Source organism: Carcharodon carcharias, chromosome 8, assembly GCF_017639515.1.
Source record: "Carcharodon carcharias isolate sCarCar2 chromosome 8, sCarCar2.pri, whole genome shotgun sequence".
In the NCBI taxonomy this organism is placed as follows: Eukaryota; Metazoa; Chordata; class Chondrichthyes; order Lamniformes; family Lamnidae; genus Carcharodon; species Carcharodon carcharias.
Window position 1 is genome coordinate 64053671 of NC_054474.1, and position 20596 is coordinate 64074266.

A 20596-nucleotide genomic window follows, 5' to 3' on the forward strand; every position below is an offset into this window, starting at 1 on the left:
GGCAGCATCAATGAAGGGAAAAACAGTCAACACTTGAGCCCAATATGACACTTCTTCAGAAGATTTCCAGCAGATGCAGTATTTTGTTTCTCGATCAGTAGTAGATTGTTGTTACTGCTAGCACCAAACAGTATCCATAATGCAAAAATGCAGTAGAAAACAGTAGAAGAAAATAATGTCAAAGTCATGATTAATAAGTTACAGCCTGCAAGTCAAACAATGAGCTGTATTAGTTTCAACTTTAAGAATCAAATTTTTCAAGCACACTACCAAATGTACCAGATTTTTACAGGCAAGCAGTGCTATAAGAGTGAAGATGGAAAGCTCAGGGAATTTATTGAGGGACCTATTTATATATGAATGAATAAAACGATTGTGTATAATGACCCATATGTAATACTTTTAAAAGTGATGATCACCACTGCAACCACCCTGCACCACTCTATTGATACCCTGTGTAGGATTAAGGTGTTAGGATCAGGATGTTAGGTTTGTGGTCAGAGTGTTAAGATTGGCCGTTAGTCATGCGCAAAGGCTGCGGTTTAGAAATATGGGGATTTGTTAGTGCTATGTATTGCGCACAATGAGAATTGAAATCTCCGGTACTCTGCATTGTTTGCATGAACCACCCTTGACAACTATTCTTGTTACTATAAATATGTCCCAAAGAGCATTGGATAGCTAAATTCAGAACATGGAAATTCTGGCCGGTAGTCCCGGTGTGTGATTCCAATATGCATAGGCATGGAATATATGGGCTGCAGTGATCATTTTGAGATAAGCAGCTGGATTCTGAAGTGTTGGCAGGGTCTATAACGGGTGCACGTTGAAAATCCTGTTCCCAGAGAGTGTCACTGGATCCCGACACCTCTGCTACGCACTATGATTTTCAAAGGGAGGGCAGAAGTGGGGTGGGGAGGCCGGAACCCCCACCTACCAATGGGCTGGTTGTTGAGTTCTAGATGAGCTCATTAATAGGCCTCCGAGGTTTCAATCGGGAGGTACGGGGGACACACACTGGGATACATTAGGCTGCAGCTGTCTTGAACACATCAGGGTTCCATAAGGGCTAAAGGATGCAGTGATTAATATATTTACGAAATGGGGGATAATGCTCAGCTGCTCAATCTGTGGCACAGAGTAACATTGCTGGTACTGAGAGGTTTGTATTTGTGAACAGTGAATGATGGGACTCTTGAGAGAGACATGAAGCTGCTGGCATCACTTGGGCTGCAGAAGTTGGTTGGGGAAGCCCTTGAGAATGAATGAGTACCAGATCAGGAAGCTGAGATGAGAGCAGTCTGCTCTGAAATTGGACAAAGTAGCAAGCAGGTCCTTTAGCAGAGGCTTCCTCTTTGTTGGGAGGAAGTTAACAGAGCACAGAGAGGGGCTGCAAAGGGAAGAAGGTGCTACCAAAAACACAAAAGTACCACCCAAAAGTTAGTTACTTTCAAATGACAGAATGCCAGTGCCATAGGAGATTGTGCCTTTCCAAGCAGATGGCCTCAGACATTTGCAGTCTGCTCGATGTTTATCTGATGCCTTGAAGTCCCCAAGGCAGTTCCCTACCTGCAGCCATCAAGGTCAATTGATGAATTTTGCACTTCTGGGTTTTTCACAGGGATCAGCTGCAGACTTTTTGGCATCTAGCAGTTGGCAGCTCATCACGTCATCAGGCAGGTCTACATTGATTTTGATACAGATGAGCCAGCTCAGGCACAGAGGGCACTGGCCTTTGCCGTCATTGATGGATTACCTCAGGCCCAGAGGGTCAATAATGGCTACTGGCATTCTTCTCAACTGTGATGGAGAACTGCCACATTCCCCAAATCTGGAGTGAGGCAATGGAAATAATCCTGTCAAAACCAGAAAAGCCAGCAGATGACCCTGGAAGCTACAGGCCAATTTCACTGCTCTGTACAACCTATAAGTTCCTGGAGTGGCTCATTCTTTTAAGAATGAGTCCTTTTACCAACACAGTTCTCCCTCAAGATTAGGCTGGCTTAACGCCCCAATGCAGTTGCTGAAAATGAGTGCTTGCTATCACTACAAACATTGAGGCTGGTTTTCATCGCAAGCTCAAGACTGGAGCCACTTTCATAGATCTTTCCTCAGCTTACGATACTGTGTGGGAACATGGATTGATGCCCAAACTGTCTGTTGCTGACATGTGCCAAACTACTCCGGCTGCTGTGGACATTTCTAAGCAACTGAAGGATGAAGGTCTGCCTATGAGACAAGGTCAGCGCACCAAGAACACTCAACAATGTCCTCCCACAGGGCAGCATCCTGGCACTGACACTTTTTAACATATACAGAAGCATCATGCCCACCTCATCATCATGAAAATTTATTTACGCCAAGGATATTGCCTTGACAACTCAGGCAAAATCTTTCCAGGAAATGGAAGCCATGCTAAACTCTGACCCGTCAAAAATGGCTGAATATTTCTACAAGTGGAGACTGCAACCAACCAAGCCAGTCTCTAAATGTCACCCTCTGTGGAGAAAAAGTAAGACATGACTTGACTCCCACCTATTTTGGAGTGACTTTGACCGCTCGCTAATTTATCACCATCACCTTGGAATGACTGTTACTAAGACATGAGTGAACATCATCTGCAAACTCATGAGCAGGAGATGGGATGCAAAAACCACCATCAGTCATATATTTGCTATAACTCTGGTCTTTTTGACAGCTGAGTACTGTGCACCCTTATGGACCTTGTTGTAATATGCCTTTAAGAGATAGCAGCATGCCATCACTAGAAGGGAAGTGTGTCGTGTGATCCAGTCTCAGTTTCACCTTGGTCTATGAGCAGAACACAGCAAACACAGCCTTGCTGCTGATGTCTTAAAGATTTCTACCTTTGTACAAATGTGCTCATATGCTTAGTCTCAATAAATGAGCCTAAACATGTTTACCCTATCCCTTATGAGTGATTGGTGCCTTTATATCATTACAAAAACTTGACAGGCCTCAAGTTGCCACACCAAACTCAATGACACACAACTTCACTCAGTAATGAGTATTATCTCTTGAAACCTGAGATCATCTCCAGTTCAATAGTTACCAGTCCTCTCAAATATTCTCCATTCGATGGGATGCAGCAGCATGCAGAGAAATAGCTTAGATCAGCAGCAACTTGGACCTCCCCATCCATAAAGACCTTCACGACCCCCCAACTTTCTACTTGACTCTACAAAAGCCCCTCTGGCCACAGATTGAACATCTCCAACTCCATAACACTGATGAAACCTGGAGGAAAGTTTGGGCAAAAAACACTTTTCCAAATAAACACATTGTCTCTGACCCAGCATCTCAACAATCCAGGCTTCAATCTGCCCCAGAGCATGTGGATAACCCTCAATAGAGTATGCACTGCACATAGCCGATGTGGCTTTCTGATGTACAAGTACCACCTCAAAACCTTACCTGGCTGCGACTGACCAAACTATGGAACATTAAATAACATCTTGCCCCTAACTCAAGTTTGAGCGTGACACCCTGAAGTTACGCGTGCAGGGCATTGGACTGGTTAGGGGACTTTACATTAAAACTGCGATGACAGCATCTCCTCCTAAAGAAATATGAAAGAAAAATAGGTCCAGGGGGTCATTGATCACGCCCATGTGGCCGTTAAGGTAGCGACAGACCAGCCAGCCAGATTTCTGAACAGAAAAGGTTTTCAGTCATTGAATGTCAGGCTGGTCTGTGAGCACAGGAAGCGCATCCTGCAGGTTTATGCTTGGTTGCCAGGCAGAAGAGGTGGCTTCTGATGCCTGTCTGGTACCCAGACACAGAGACAGAGAGGTGCTACAACCAGAGACATCTACTAACATGGACCTGCATTGAGTAGACCATTGATATCTTAAATAAAAGCAAAAAACTGCGGATGCTGGAAATCCAAAACAAAAATACCTGGAAAAACTCAGCAGGTCTGGCAGCATTTGCGGAGAGGGGCACAGTTAACGTTTCGAGTCGGAATGACCCTTCAACAGAACTAAGTAAAAATAGAAAAGAGGTGAAATATAAGCTGGTTTAAGGAGCGGGGTGGTGGTAGAGCTAGATAGAGGGTCAGTGATAGGTGAAGATAACCAAAAGATGTCACAGACAAAAGGACAAAGAGGTGTTGAAGGTGGTGATATTATCTGAGGGATGTGCTAATTAAGAGTAGAAAGCAGGACAAGCAAGGTACAGAAAGCCCTAGTGGGGGTGAGGTGGGGTGAAGGAATCGAAAAAGGCTAAAAAGGTAGAGATAAAACAATTTTCCATTTAAAAATAATGGAAATAGGTGGGAAAAGAAAAATCTATATAAATTATTGAAAAAAAAGGGGGGGAATCAGAAAGTGGGTGGGGATGGAGGAGAGCGTTCATGATCTAAAATTGTTGAACTCAATATTCAGTCCGGAAGGCTGTAAAGTGCCTAGTCAGAAGATGAGGTGCTGTTCCTCCAGTTTGCGTTCAGCTTCACTGGAACAATGCAGCAAGCCAAGGACAGACATGTGGGCATTAGAGCAAGGTGGAGTGTTGAAATGGCAAGTGACAGGGAGGTCTGGGTAATGCTTGCTGACAGACCGAAAGTGTTCTGCAAAGCGGTCATCCAATCTGCGTTTGGTCTCCCACAACACTCAAGAGATTTGACACCATCCAGGACAAAGCAGTCCACTTGATTGACACCTCATCCACAAACATTCACTCCCTCCAACACCGATGAACAGACGCAGCAGTGTGAACCATCTACATAAAGCACTGCAGGAATTCACCAAGCCTCCTTAGACAGCATCTTCCAAACCCACGACCACTACCATCTAGAAGGACAGGGGCAGCAGGCACATGGGAATACCACCATCTGGAAGTTCCCCTCCAAGGCACTCACCATCCTGACTTGGAAATATATCACCGTTCCTTCACTGTTGCTGGGAGAAAATCCTGGAACTCTCAAGTACAGCACTGTGGGTGTACCTACACCACATGGGTTGCAGCAGTTCAAGAAGGCAGCCCACCATCATCTTCTCAAGGGCAATTAGGGATGGACAATAAATGCTGGTATGGCCAGCGATGCCCACATCCCATGAATTAGTAAGAAAATGTCTCCTCAGGATCTTATGTTTCAGCAAGATCACCTCTCATTATCCTAAACTCCAATGAGTATAGGTCCAACCTGTTCAACCTCTTTTCATTGGATAAGCCCCTCATCCCAGGAATGAGTCGAGTGAAGCTTCTCTGAACTGCTTCTTATGCAATTATATCTTTTTTCAAATAAGGAAACCAAAACTGTACACAGTATTCCAGATGTCATCTCATCAATGCGCTGTACAGCTGCATTAAAACTTCCCTACTTTTATATTCCATTCCCTCACAACAAAGGTCAACATTTCTTTTGCCTTTCTAATCACTTGCTGCACCTGCACACTAACTATTTGTAATTCATGTTACAGGACACTCAAATCCCTCAGTACCACTGAGCTTGGCAATCTCTCTCCATTTAAATAGTATACTGCTTTTCTATTCTTTCTGCCAAAGCAGACAAGTTCACATTCGTCCACCCATTTAACCTGTCTATATCTCTTTGCAGAATCTCTACCTCCTCTTGACAACTTACTTTCCTACCTATCTTTGTGTCATTGGCAAATTTAGCTATTATACATTCGGTCCCTTCATCCAATACATTGGAGCAGATTGTAAATAATTGAGACCCGAGCACCGATCCCTGTGGTACTCCACTAGTTGCAGCATGCCAACCTGAAAAAGACCCATTTATCCCTGCTCTTTGCTTCCTGTTAGCTAACCAATGCTTTATCAATGCTAATATGTTACCCCCCTCACCATGTTCTCTTAATCTTGTGTAGTAACTAATGGTGTGGTGCCTTGCATTCACACCCACCTCTACACAATGCTGTAGCTGAGAATGAGGTTCAGACAGGCTGCTTCATTGTATCTGCATCCAGCTGAGATGCCTGTGGCTTCGTCTTTGTCATGGAGGTGCCTGTGGGGTCACATACACAGGCTGTTGCATCTGCATCATTGCAGGGGCAGCTTCTGTCATAGGGCCTTGCAACAGGGATAGTTCCTGCGTCAGAGGAGCTGAGGAGGCGGGAAATGACGCAGGTGCCTCTGAGGGGTTGCCTCCACACCTGTCTCATCAGCTGCCTCAGCTCTTTCATGGCGCCTATGCATGCTTGATGAGGCCAACATCTGGAATGTAGCTGGCGTTCACTCCAAGCATCTCTGTGTCATCGGTGTCACAGAGCGGTCGCTGCCAAAGAGTCTCACTCTTTCTATGCATTTCAGCGTGCTGCCCCTGCATTGACTCAAAGTGGTGCTGCATATAGCTCCCCATGAAGATGGCCACCCTCTCAATGGAGGAACTCGTGCACTCAAAACCTCAAAACTCATGACTGGTGCACATGCATTGCAGGAACTCTTCCATTATCTGCCCATGGCTCCACAATGTCTCAGGGTTCTCCGACATTCAGGGACTCATCTGCATCTGATGTTCCAGATTGGCCCTCCTTGTGTACGATGCCCGAGATGCACTACCTTTGCCCAGCAAAGCATGGCTATGTGCTCTCCATCCTCTGAGGGGGAATTGACCGATCTGAGCTGACTCTGCTCACTCTCCTCCTCTTGTTTAGTTGTGATGTATGCTCAACCTGCTTTAGGCCCAACTGAGATCTGTGTGTCTATAGATGCTGCAGAGGATTGATGTAATAATCCAGGCTCTGTGAGGTCAACCCCCTGCTGAAGAGGTGGGTAATGAGCGTACTGGGACACACTGCACCCCCTGTAATTCAGGTCCTGTGGGAAGCACAAGAAGTTGGGAATGAGAACACGGCCTACTGAGCAGGTGCCTCTGCACAACCAACCCAATAGATGAAAGCAGTTGAAGAGCCATGGCATGCATGGGCTTCCTCCATGCCCTTCATCTGAAGATGCAGCAAATAACCCTGGTCTTCACTGCCTCCAGTCTAACCACTGCCGACATCCTGCCGTGATGGCACCCTCTCTATGGCCAGTGCTGCCTGCTCTGTCGGTGTCTGATCAAGTCTGCCACACCATCACCCATTCAAGACATTCTGCAACCATTGTGAGCTCTCTTTTCCTCAAGGATGAGGAGAGAATGATTTCAGAGTAAGCTGGCCTCCCTCACCTATTCCAACATGGCATTGACAAGAGCTGTTGTGCTCCTCAGTGATGCCCCTTCTCAACTGTTCCCATATGTGAGGGTGGCTGATATCTAGTGATGCAAATGGCCACTTGAAGTGTGAGATCCCTGTGGATATGTGATGGGTTTGTGAATGTGTGAGTTGATAGTGATGAGAAAGGTGACTTACCCTGGCAGAATGGAGGAGACCATTCATCCTATTATTGCACTGGATGTCTGTCCTTTTGCTGCAGGGCACTGGCGCTGACCACTCAGCTCCCTATGCTGGATTGGTAATGTCGCTGCCCCTCCTGCAGCCAGGGAGGGGGTAGAGGACATCACAGCGGGCCTCCACTGCATCCAAATGGCACCCGACGGACTTGTCATTAAACTGGGGTGGGGTGGGGGGGCGGGGGGCAGGGACTGCAGTCTTTTTGCCTTTCAGGGCCATGTCTTCTTTGCAGCGGTCATGGGCTGGAAGCCCTGAGAGGTGTGCGCATGGCTGGACTTTAAATATGGTGCCGGTGTGATGAAGCGGTGAGACGACAGCGTGGCAGGTGAATGAGAGCCTGCCTGCCGTGGAAACGGTGTGCTTCCTGGGAATGCATAATTAATGCGGCAGGATTGGGATGATGCTGCGTGACAAGCCGCCATTGCGGCCGGCGGGTAAAATGTCGTTTCTCCTGCCCGCTACCACACTTAGTGCAAATCTGGGACGATTCCACCCAATATCTCTTGTGTCTCAGTGACTGCTTCAGTTGACACCTTGAGAGATGTCAGAGAACCTGGGTGCTGCCCATGGATGCCTACTGGACTCTGTGAGCCCTCCTACACCATCTCCTCAGCAAACATCAAGCCTAGTATATGCTGCTGCTTTTCTTTTCAAAGGGCCCTCCATTTCTTTGTCCCATCTCCAGGCCAATCCTGATGTAACTAATTGGGTGCTGAGCTCACCTCCAGGCCAATTAGGTACTTCGCGTTTAAAAATTGCGTCATGTCACTGACGTGAGGAGGTTTTGGGATCCAGAAATATTCTGGGTGTTGGGTTCCCAAGCCTGTATTGAAAACCACTCCAAGATGTTTAGATTCAGATTTAGCAGTAATAGTGAAGTGTGACTAAAAATTAAGTTGTTTAAGGTTTACAAAATGAAACATACGACCATACAAATTAGTAGCCACTCGGCCCCTCGAACCTGCTCTGCCATTCATTAAGATCATGGCTGATCTCATTGTAACCTTGACTCCACTTTCCCACCCACCCCCGATAACCTTTCATCCCCTTGCTTATCAAGAATCTAGCTACTTCTGCCTTAAAAACATTCAAAGACACTGCTTCCACCACTTTTTGAGGAAGCGAGTTCCAAACATACACAACCCTCTTAGAGAAAAAAAATTCTCCTTTTCTCTGTTTAAATTGGCGACCCCTTATTTTTAAACCGTGAGCCCGAGTTCTAGATTTTCCCACAGGAGGAAGCATCCTTTTCACACACACCTTGTCAAGACCCATCATGATCAAACAAGAAGTCACCTCTTAGTCTTCTAAACTCCAGTGGACATAAGCCTAGCCTATCCAATCTTTCCTCATAAGACAACCCTCCTATTCCTGGTATTGGTCTAGTAAACCTTCTTTAAGCTGCTCCCAATGTATTTACAGAATCACAGAATTGTTACAGTGCTGAAGGAGGCCATTCGGCCCATCATGTCTGCACTGGCTCCCCGAATGAGCATTATGACTCAGTGTCATTCTCCTGTCTTTTGCCCATAACCCTGCACATTGTTCCTATTTAAATAATCATCTAATGCCCTCTTGAATGCATCGATTGAACCTGCCTCCAACATACTTCCAGGCAAGTCATCCAGATCCGAATGCTAGTACCTGTTTACACCTTTCCTTAAATAAGGAGACCAACACAGTACTCCAGATGTGGTCTCAATAAGACCCTGTATAACTGAAACATAACCTCCCTACTCTTGTATTCGATTCCCCTTTGCAACAAACAATAATATTCTATTAGCTTTCCTAATTACTTGCTGTATCTGCATACTAACCTTTTGTGATTCATGCACTAGGACACCCAGATCACTCAGCACCTCAGAGCTCTACAATCTCTCACCATTTAGATAATATGCTTCTTTTTCATTCTTCCTGCCAAAATGGACAATTTCACATCTTCCCACATTATACTCCATTTGCCAGATCTTTGCCGACTCACTTAACCTATTAATATCCCTTTGTAGCTTCCTTAAATCCTTGTTACAACTTTCTTTCCAACCCTTTTTTGTATTATTAGCAAATTTAGCAACTATACTTTTGGTCCTTCATCCAAGTCATTTATATAAATTGTAAAAAGTTGAGGCCCCAACACTGATCCCTGTGGCAAACCACTTGTTTCATCTTGCCAACCAGTAAATGACCCATTTATGCCTACTCTCTGTTTCCTGTTAGCTAGCCAATCTTCTATCCATGCCAATATGTTACCCCACACCACAAGTTTCTATTTTCCACAAATAACCTTTGAGTGGCACCTTATCAAATGTCTTCTGGAATCTATGTACTGTGCATCCACTGGTTCCCCTTTATCCACAACACATGCTACTTCTTCAAAGAACTCCAATACATTGTTTAAACATGATTTCCCTTTCACAAAACTATGTTGACTCTGCCTGAATGCTTTGAATTTATCTAAGTGCCCTTTTATAACATCTTTAATAATAGCTTCTAACATTTTCTCTATGACATATGTTAAGCTAACTTCTGTAGATTCCTGCTTTCTGTCTCACTTTCTGTCTCTCTTTCTGAATAAAGGAGTTACATTTGCTATTTTCCAATCTAATGGGACCTTCCCTGAATCTGGAGAAATTTGGAAAATTAGAAGCAATGCATCAACTATCTCACTAGCCATCCTAAGATGAGACCCTAGGATGAAGTCCATCAGGATCCGGGGACTTGTCAGCCCACAGCTCTTGAAATTTGCCCAGTACCACTTCCCTGGTAATGGTAATTTTCTTGAATTCCTTCCTTCCTTCCATTTTCTGATTTACCGATATTTCTGAGACAAAATACTTGTCCAATTCATCTGCTATCTCCTTATTTTCAAGACTCACTTTCTTCAGGATCAATGCTCAATTTATTAGTTCTTTTCTCTTTTAAATATAGAAATCCTTACTGTTATTATATTTCTAGCTAGCTTCCTCTCATACTCTATATTTTCCCTCCTTGTGAATCTTTTAGTCACTCTCTGCAGATTTTTATATTCTGTCCAAGCTTCTGACCTGCCAGCCATCTTGCAAAATTAAATGCTTTCTCTTTAAATTTGATACTACTTTTAACTTTTTTAGTTAACCATAAATGGTGGATTCTCCCCTTGGAATTCTTCTTTCTTTTTGGGATGTATCTATTCTGCGTATTCTGGAATATCTCTTTGAAGGCTGTAACTGCATCGCTATTGACCAATCCCTTAACCTAATATGTCAGTTCACTTTAGTTAACTCTGCTTTCATGCCCTCATAATTGCTCTTATTTAAGTTTAAAATAGTAGTCTTGGACCCACTCCTCTCCCTCAAACTGAATGTAAAATTCAATCGTATTATGATCTTTGCTACCTGCGAGGGAAGGGGGTGGGGGGGAGGGGGGAGGTAGGGGTTGGTGCCTTCACTGTGAGGTCATTAATTAATCCTATCTCGTTGCACAATACTAGGTCTAGTATAGCTGGTTCTTTGGTTGGCTCCAGAATGTGCTCTTCTAAGAAACTATTTCAAAAATATTCTATGAACTCCTCATCTAGGCTATCTTTGCCAATCTGATTATTCCATTTCATATGTAGATTAAACTCCCTCATGATTATTGCCATGCATTCCTGACAAGTTCCCATTATTTCTCCCTTTATACTCCATCCTACCATGTGAGTAGCGTTAGGGAGCCTGTTCACCACTCCCACAAGTGACTTCTTGTCTTTTTCATTCTCATCTCTACCCAAACCATTTCTACATTCTCGTTTCCTGAACTTAGGTCATCCCTGTCTATTGTGCTAATACCATCGTTAATTAATAGAGCCATCCCTCCACCTTTTTCTAGCTTCCTGTCCTTCCTAAATTTCATGAATGCTTCAATATTCAGGTCCCAACCTATATCATCCTGCAGCTATGTCTCTCTAATGGCTATCAGACTGAATTTATTTCTTTCTGTTTGAGCTATCAGTTCATCTGTTTTGTTTTGAATGCTACATCCATTCAGATACAGAGACTTTAGTTTTGTCCTTTTTATTAACTTTGTAACCTGTAGCCTTATCTGCTAATTTACTCTTACGTTGTATTCTATATTCTTTCCTGTCACGGTCTGTTTATCATTTTCCCATTTTAGTACCTTTCTCTCTTTCCTTGTCTCTACTCTTTGATTTACTGCATCCTCCCAAACTTGATCCCTTGCCCCCACTATTTAGTTTAAAATCCTTTCTATTTCCCTAGATATGCTGTTCACTAGAACACTGGTCCTGGCATTGTTCAGGTATAGACAGTACCAGTGGTATAGCCCCCACTTTCCCCAGTAGTGGTGAACCCATGAACCGGAACTCATTTCTACCACACCATTCTTTGAACCACTCATTAATTTCTCTAATCTTATTTGTCCTATGCCAATTTGCACATGGTTCAAGTAATAATCCAGAGATTATTACCTTTGAGTCTCTGCTTCTTAATTTGGTACCATCTCCACATACTCACCATGCAGAGCCTATTTCCTTGTCCTGCCTATGTCATTGGTCCTACATGGACCACAATAACTGGATCCTCCCCCTTCCATTCCAAGCTCTCCCTGGCCCTGAGCAGATGTCCTGAACCCTGGCACTGGGCAGACAACACAGCCTTCTGGACTCTTGCTCTTTGCTGCAGAGAACTGTGCAAATCCCCCTTATTATACTATCCCCTATTACCACTACAGTCCTTTTTGCTCCCCTGACTTGAATGGTTTCCTGTATCATGATACCCTGGCCAGTCAGCTCTTCCACCCTGCAGCCTCCACGCTCATCCAAACAAGCTGAAAGTACCTGAAACCTGTTGGACAATTGCAAAGGCTGCACTCATGTCCTCTGGGTCCCCTTACCTGCCTCACTCGCAATCACACCCTCCTGTCCCTAACCACTGACCAGATCAGAAGACCCCATCCTAAGGAGTGTGACTGCCTCCTGTACAAAGTGTCCAGGTAACCTTCCTCCGCCCTGGTGCAATGCAGTATCTGCAGCTCAGCCTCCAGCTCAATGACACTGAGCCAAAACACCTCAAGCTGCAAACATTTACTAAAGATGTGATTACAATGACATCCAACAACTCTCACATGCTGCGGCCATGAAACATCATCTGCCCTACCATCTTTCATGTGTTTAAATTAACTACGTCGTTATTTTATTCAATTATTTTCTTATCTGCTGTATTTTATTAACTGTACCACCAATTTGAATACTATTTTAAATGTTAGGAATAGAATAGACCTTAACCACTTACCAGATACTCACCAAACAGCTAGCTCCTTTCCCTGCAGTGGAATAAGAACCAATTCCTACAGGTGGAAAAATTAGAAAAAGCAAAGGAGCACCTCCTTCCCCTCCTCACCTAACTCCCTCACTCACCCAGCTCCCAGCACTCTTGTTCAAGGTTGCAAACCTTAAAGACATGAGAGCAATACAAGGGAGACAGCTGTACAAGGTAAAATAATAATACAGCATTAGATATTTTTCAAGACTTCTTAAAGGAACATAAGAAAATACATCCCTGGGAGAAAAAATACAATGCTGAGTCTTAAAATCTTTAACATTACCGCAAGGGAATTGGCTCTTGCATATATTGTATATATATGTGTATTTTTGCTTACAATTTTACTGATAATAGTGAACAAACTAAATACTTCTCTAATCAGGAGAAAATAAGTGTTTGGCATGAAAAGAAAATTTTGAGCTTCCTGAAGGCAGGAGTTCCATGTGAGTTCAGAGGCATGGTAAAGCAAGAATGCCTATGGACAAGAAAGCACTGCAAATGGAGCTTAGTCCATGGCTGATCCACAAAGCCCAATTAAAGACAAGCTTTGGCAGTCTTCAAAGAACTGAATAAAAATAATGTTTATTGCCCATTAAAAAGGGTTGAGGAAGAACCAAGATTCAATGAAGCAATTGTTGTGTTGTGAGAAGAATTAAGATTGTGCATTGAATGCTATTACCTGATTGAAGTTGATGAATTAGAGTGGAAATATCAAGAGTACATAAAGTTGGATGATAAATGGGGGAAGCAACAGATATGATAAAGAAGATTGGGAGTGAAGACAGATCCCTGGCAAACTCCGAAGTTAATACACACAGGGTTTAAGGATTAACCACTATCTGAAGCTAGACTGAGATGCGAGTAAAGCTAGATAGCCATGAACATGACTTTGGTGGACAGTCAGTTAGCTTGTTTTTCTACAAATTGGCAGACTTTGTCAAAGGCTTAAGCGATATCTAAAGTAAGGAGAGAATAATCATCAAAGGGTTAGGAGCAGTGTTCTGGAATACATAACTGAGGGAAGAAGATCAGCAATAGAATGGCCATGCAGAAAACCATGCTGGCAACCATGTCTTTTAGGTTACCATTCAACCTGGTATACTTCTAGAAACCGAATATAACTTCCAGCCTAGTAATTTGCTTTACATTTTGTATCAAATTCAGTCATTTTTCACCTTTATGAAATGTTTTTTATCATTGTCCTGTTCTGTTTTATGAATAGAAAACTAAAATCTTTGATTGAGTCATTGCTACGTCTTTTAAACAATTTGGCATGTATCTATTTTCTATTCAGTATTGACCAATAGTAATTGTAACTTTTACATTTTTGCACCGAGTTTGCTATAAAAGTGCTCCTGCCATAACTTCTGTTATTGTGCTAAACCTTTTAAAATTATCTTATCCTTACCACAATGCTATTCCTATGAGCTTAATATTTCAATCTTGATTAAACATTTTGTACATATTAGAACAACCATTTCTTTTGTTTAATTTTTTTTCTGTGATGCCAGCATTTTAGTACATTAGTAGCTATACAGGAGGTCTTGCAGCACAATGGTAACATCCCCATCTTTGCGCCAGAAGGTCTGGGCTCAAGTCCTGCTCCAAGACTTAGAAGGCCATGGAAGGTGCATTCATAAAATGGCCGCATAGGTTGATTATCAGCCTGTAAATCTTTCCAATGTGCTTGTTAGCAGGCGGTAAGAGCAGGAGAGTTCCCTGGTCAGCCACACTGCAGAAGGTAATGGCAAGCCACTGCAGCACTTTGCCAAGCATGATCTTAGACCAATCCAATAGAAATCCATGGTCACGAACACCCTCTTAGGACTTGGTACCTAAAGGAGGAGAAGTAGCTGTATTTATATCTTATAATATCATTACTGCAGAAAAAGTATTTCAACTTATCCTGCAATCCCTTCTTAGGAATATGAGAAAGCATTGGATAAAAACATGTAATTTGAAAATAAGTCAATGGCCAGGATTTTCTGGCCCTCACACTGGCAGGCATCGCTGCAGGCAGGACAGGAAAATTTGGAGAGACATAACAGTTATCCAAATTTTCCCAAGACAATGTCCACCGGTGTCGGGGCCAGAAATCCAGCCCAACGTCTTTCACAGGCTATTTGAAATTTTTTTCTGCTAAGGACTGTGCTTAATTTTTAATTTTGAGTAAATATCCTACAAAGTATTCCGTGATTCCTAAAAATTATCAAATGCATGAGAAATAATTGTCCATCATTTAACCCTTGTGAGATATCCAGCATAACCAACATTTCCCCCATTGCTCCAAAGCCTACTCCAGGAGTGTCAGGCCTTATGGGATACATTCACACTGCACATTTTATAGGGTACTGTAAACATGGTGTGAATCCAGGGTTAGGGCCTGACCTAAATCCAGATCTTAATTGAAGTGCATTTCCCTGGAGAAGGATGAAATCTCATTCTACTTTATTCCAGGGGCAGATTGTGGCTTCACTCTCGATTAATATTAGACACATTTAGTGTTGGTGAAAAGTTGGAAACTGTTTCGCATAAATACTAAATTTTATTGTAATTTAACCTATGGTGAACATGATTATCTCAGACTATCCTTATTCCTACATATTTCTCCATTCATTCTCATATGAGTAGTCTTTTCATATCCTTAAAAGCCGACTGTCATTCTGTTTTATTTTCTAATTCTACTTCTCTTACAGCCATGTTCCTCTGTCTTTTTCTTTTAATTTTGAGATTACTCTTCAAAACAGTATAAAATCTAACTTTATACAGCAGAAATTTATTCACCTCCAGGTGACTGAACCGTGCTGGTGGAAGATTGCTAAGCATTGAATCTATTATATCATATGTACATTGTTTAAAGTAGTTATTTTATTGAATCCTATATCTTTTTGGAATTGTTTTTGCTTTCACCCCACCCTTCCAACTATCTTTGTCCTGTCCATTTCACAGTGCTCATATTCCAACGCTTTGCAACTGCTCTTCAATAGTTAAACGGCATTTTATTTATCTATTTAACTTGATTTGGTGGTCAGTGTAGTTGCAATAACTATTATGTTCTCCTAATGTTATTAATTTCCATCCACTTTGCTTCCGCTGTATATATACCTCCACAGCTATGTTTTATCAAATCTTGTTCAAAATGTTTTTCCTCTGTCTAACTTGACAGGGGGCTATCACTGAACTTTTCATTTTATGCCCTTATCATAATCAGACCTGCGATTTCATCATTACCATGTTCTTCTTTTCACCTTGAACAACAATTTTTGCTGCTTCCTGTTATTAATGATAACAGGTTGCTTCATTTATCCCTCTTATTACCATCAAATCCATTTTAGATGATGCTGTTTTCAAGCTTGGAGGCAACAGCTTCGTCTGCTGCTGGGTGAATGGTAGTTTCATGCATGTTTCTTTCTATCCGAGCAGATGTGCCAGTCCAATTGGTGCTGGAGAGGCCAGCCAGATCAAGCATCAAGATAACCACCAGAGGGGCTCAAGAAACATCACAGTCACCTTCACCACAAGAGCGATCAATGCAGCTAGTCACCTCAGAACAAGCAGTTGTAGCACAGCTGGTGGAGGAAACAGTTTCTAGACCATCCACAAGGCTACGTAGGTGTCATCAGATGCAAGTTGTAGTGCCACATGATCTGCTTGATCTGAATATTAAGGCTCTGTTCTTGGGGCTACAAGAGGCTAAGAATGCAATCAGTGGGGACCTACAAGCTGCCATGGCTGATCTTGAAGCTCATCTGCATGCTAATTTTACTGATGTGCCTGCAGCTGAGCAGCTTAACATGGCAAAGCTGCAAGCCACAGAGCAGTATGGTACAGCGGACATGCAAGCCACCATGTTTGCAGACTTGCAGGATGCCTTGCAGGATGGAATGGCAGACCAACTTAGTGCTCTGAAGGTTGGCCTTACTGAGATCCAGAATTCTCTTGAGATAGATATGTCCAGTATATGGGGTGCTATTTATGTTGGCCTCAAACAAGTAGATACAAATCTGCAACAAATGCACATAACAATGCTAAGGAGTTTGAGTCAAATTAGTGATGATATTAGTTCTTTGGTTACCCTTGTCACTGAGGAGGTGTTGGATCAAGCTTGCGCCTCTAGTCAGATCATGACAGGAATTAGTCTGACCCATTCAAAAATGGAATGTAATCAAAGTCAAGGTGGAAATTCAGCAGCTAGTGGCAGAGAAATTCCTTCTCTAATGAATCCTTCCATTTCTTCAGAAGATATGCGTACAGCTAATCCCTCCACTAGCAGTGCCACAATCAGCACCATACCAAGGGGGAGAGTAAGGTTTGCAGAGAAGCAATACAAGGCCAGCATGTGATAAAAGAATTACATTTTCTGGTTCATTTTCTTTTCAAACATATGCCAGCATATTAAAATTTATTTCTCACATTGTCCATTTTCTCGTGCTGTGGTTTTATTGTGGTAAGATTTTGTGTTCAGTGTTGAGGCAGTTCCGTGATAGCTATCATTAAAAAACAAATAAAAACAAGGACTCTGGCAATAGTTTAGGGTGAGCTAGTGATATACATCTGCCCTGGAGAATGAAATGATGCTGTAAGATATTGTACCTACCCATTATATATTTTTTAAGAGTCCAGTGTCACCTGGGCACCAAAGGACAGTGCAGAAAGAAGCCAGGATTTTTCATTTTGGTGGAAATATAACAGTAAGTTTAAATAGTGGCTGACACACTGCTGGCCATGGTGAACTTAGGAAATCAGCCTAATTTAGATTATTTGGCAAGTTATTGGTGGGTTTCCTTCTTGGTCTGGGGTGCACACTTCCAATAGAGAAGGAAAATAGCTGTGGTGAGGGGCCAGCTATCTGAACTGTTTTCAAGTACCTGTACTTAAATTTTCACAGTCAAATTAGATTTGCCCAATTTATTGTCCCACAGCTCCCAGCAGGGAGAGGCTGTGTAAAATTTAAAATAAGCTGGGTGTATCATTATCGACAAAATGTGAGCTATGATATCTCTCCACACATTACCGATCAAATTCAGATATTGGACAATAAATCCCAGAATGATAGCAATCAGCTGTCACCCTAGACCCTCCCACAATCAAGAAGGGGAATAGCAGTTTGGAGACCCAGAACCTGACAGCAGTCTTGACAAGTTAGTACTTGTCTGCTAAACCTAAATATCTCCATTATCACATCTCGGTTAGTATATTCTGTTGGGTGGGTAGTGCCCCCTTTTTTCATGTTTTCAGGAAGATACTGTATTGAGAAAATTATCAGTGCTGTTCCAATATAGATTCTGCAACCAGAGTGAAGTCTGCTTTTGAGAACAGGTGGTATTTAATCCCAGCTCAAATGTGCTATAATATTGAGGGATAACACTGGGATTAGTGATGGAAAAATATTGACTAAAATGTTTTCACATATTCTGCCTCTTTAATGATTATTTATTGTTCATGACTTTTACTAGAACTTTCCTCCATTTGCTTCAACTAAAAAATGTGAACTAGATAATGGAAAACTAATCACACAAAACAAATTCATCCAGATGTATCTAACGTGATAAATGTGCAATATAAGTCTTTCTTTCCTTAAGAAAGCCTAACCATCAATTCTTGACTTTGTGTTATTTTTATTTATCATTTGTTTTATGGAAGAGCTATGTGCACCAAAGAGCTCACCTTGACCTACTTCTAAAGCAAATAAACAATTTTAAGACAAGAAAATGGACAAAAACGTTTTCACCTAGAGGGTTGTAGGGGCCTGGAGCTCACTGCTTGAAAGGGTAGTAGAGGCAGAAATCCGCAACTCATTTGAAAGGTGTCTGGATATGCACCTGAAGTCCTGTAATCTGCAGGGCTACGGACCAAATGCTGGAAAGTGGGATTAGGCTGGGTGGCTCGTTTTTTTGGCTGGTGCTGACATGATGAGCCAAGGGGCCTCTTTCTGTACTGTAAACTTTCTATGATCCTATGAATAGAAAATCATGTTGAACTTGCTGGATAAATGTTCATTCTCTTTTGTTTAGGAACTTCTAGCTCAGAAACCACAACACTTTATTTAAGTATGGTTCTGCCAAATGTTCATTAGAATGGCTATAATATGAACATTATTTTTACATCAAATAGTTCCACATCACACAAGCGAGTTAATGTACTCTAAAGTTCTGTCATTTCTATTGAACCACGATGTAGAAATTAATCTGTACCTGGTTTAAAGTACAAAAACAGAAATGCAGCTTCAATGCACATCTGAACTGGGAGGTTTGAGGCTGATTCAAAAGTAGGCATCAAGTCTCAATAATATTATCTGGGTGAGCTGTCAACACCACTGAGCCTCCACAGGCAGCTCGCCTGTTTGAAGTAAATCTCACGGGCAGAGGCCCAATGGTAAGTTCCAGGAAATGAATGGAGGTGCAAAACAAGGATTGGAGGGGCAGTCAAGGTAGTATGGAGTTTTCCAGAGGGGATTTAAAATAGGCATTAGTTATTTGCATACATGGTTTAAGTGGCCACGAGACCACTAGTTCCAAAAATAGGTGCAACAAGGTCTAATTTCTACTCCATGTTCTTAAATTTCAAATCAAAAGAACTTTCCAAATGTATGAATTTTTTTTTTCCACAGACCACATCACTGCTCTTTGGAGCCTTACAGACTGAGTCTATTCATGTAAGGCTGAGATTAGCCAAGTTATCCAGAGTTTCATGTTGAACATCCACTTTGACTTGTAGCTAGGTGGAGAATGTACAAACTCATTTCGGATAAAAAAAAATTAGTTTGCATTATATAGTGCTTTTCATGTCCTCATATACCAAAGTGCATCATTACCAAAGAATTGTCATTTGGAGTTCGGGCACCTATATTAGTTGAAAATTAGTCAGTTAGCTTGCACAGTGATGTTTCACAGTTAGCAAGATGAGATAAATAATCATTTAATGTTGGTTGACAGATCTATGTTGCACAGGAAACAAGGAAAACTCTTTCTCTTTGTAACAACATGGAATCTTTTAGACCCACTCAAATAGGCTGGCAGAACCTAAGTTTTAGATCTCATCAGAATGACACTTGTCCAACAAGACCGCAGCTCCCAATGCGTCACTGAACTGTCAGTCTTAGGGGAGAACTTTTCCCGGGGGGGGGGGTTGCTGGGCGGGAGTGGGTGCCAAATAAGGCCTGCCCAGTGTAATGCACAGCAGGTAGCACTCAGCGCTACCTGTGCGGGCAGGGGGAGGAGGAAGAGTCAGGACCTGCACTCTATCGTGCATGCAAGCAAAAGAGGGCAGCAATCTCCCTGAGGCACAGAGCTAGTTGCCTCAGGGAAATTAAGTTGTAATAAAATGTTTTAATAAATAAAGTAAAAAATTATTTAAGCATGTCCCCCATGTGACAGTGTCACATGAGCTGGAACATGTATGTGAAATTTGCAGAATTTATTTAATTAAACTTTCAGGAAACTTCATCCTGCCCATGGATGGGGTTTCCTGAAAAACGCGAAGGCCGCTTGGGCTCTTCGCCTGCCTGTCAACCTTAAGGTTGTACGGGCAGCGTTGTTAACAACTTTAATGCCTTTTTAATGGCCTTAATAGACCGTTGACAGTTCGGCGGGTGCACAGTCACCTCCAGCACGCGCCCGCTGAATGAAATATCGAAATGACGCACGATGATGTTGGGACACACGCCCGACGTCATCACGCGTCATTTAACATGTCGGGCCTGCTCCCACTCACCGACGGCATTATTCTGCCCTTAGGCTACATGGTCAAGCCCTGAATTTGGGTTTGAGTTCACAATTCTGTAACTCAGAAAGCAGGACTTGAGCTGGAAGACCCAGGTGTGACAAAAAAACATGTTAACCCTTCGTTGTGTCACTCAGTCTTTCCTCCTCATGAAGGACTGATCTTTATCAATTGACTAAATGTGAATAAACAAATGACAAG

The 20596-nt window shown here is 42.5% G+C and overlaps 1 protein-coding gene across 1 annotated transcript in view; it reads left to right on the forward strand.

Moving 5' to 3' along the window:
• LOC121281444 overlaps nucleotides 1-20596 on the forward strand; it is an 80819-nt gene that overhangs the window by 50465 nt on the left and 9758 nt on the right. The window contains exon 9 of the mRNA XM_041194389.1: nucleotides 16097-16282. Within this exon, the coding sequence (XP_041050323.1) occupies nucleotides 16097-16282 (186 nt within the window). The remainder of the gene's footprint in view (nucleotides 1-16096; nucleotides 16283-20596) is intronic.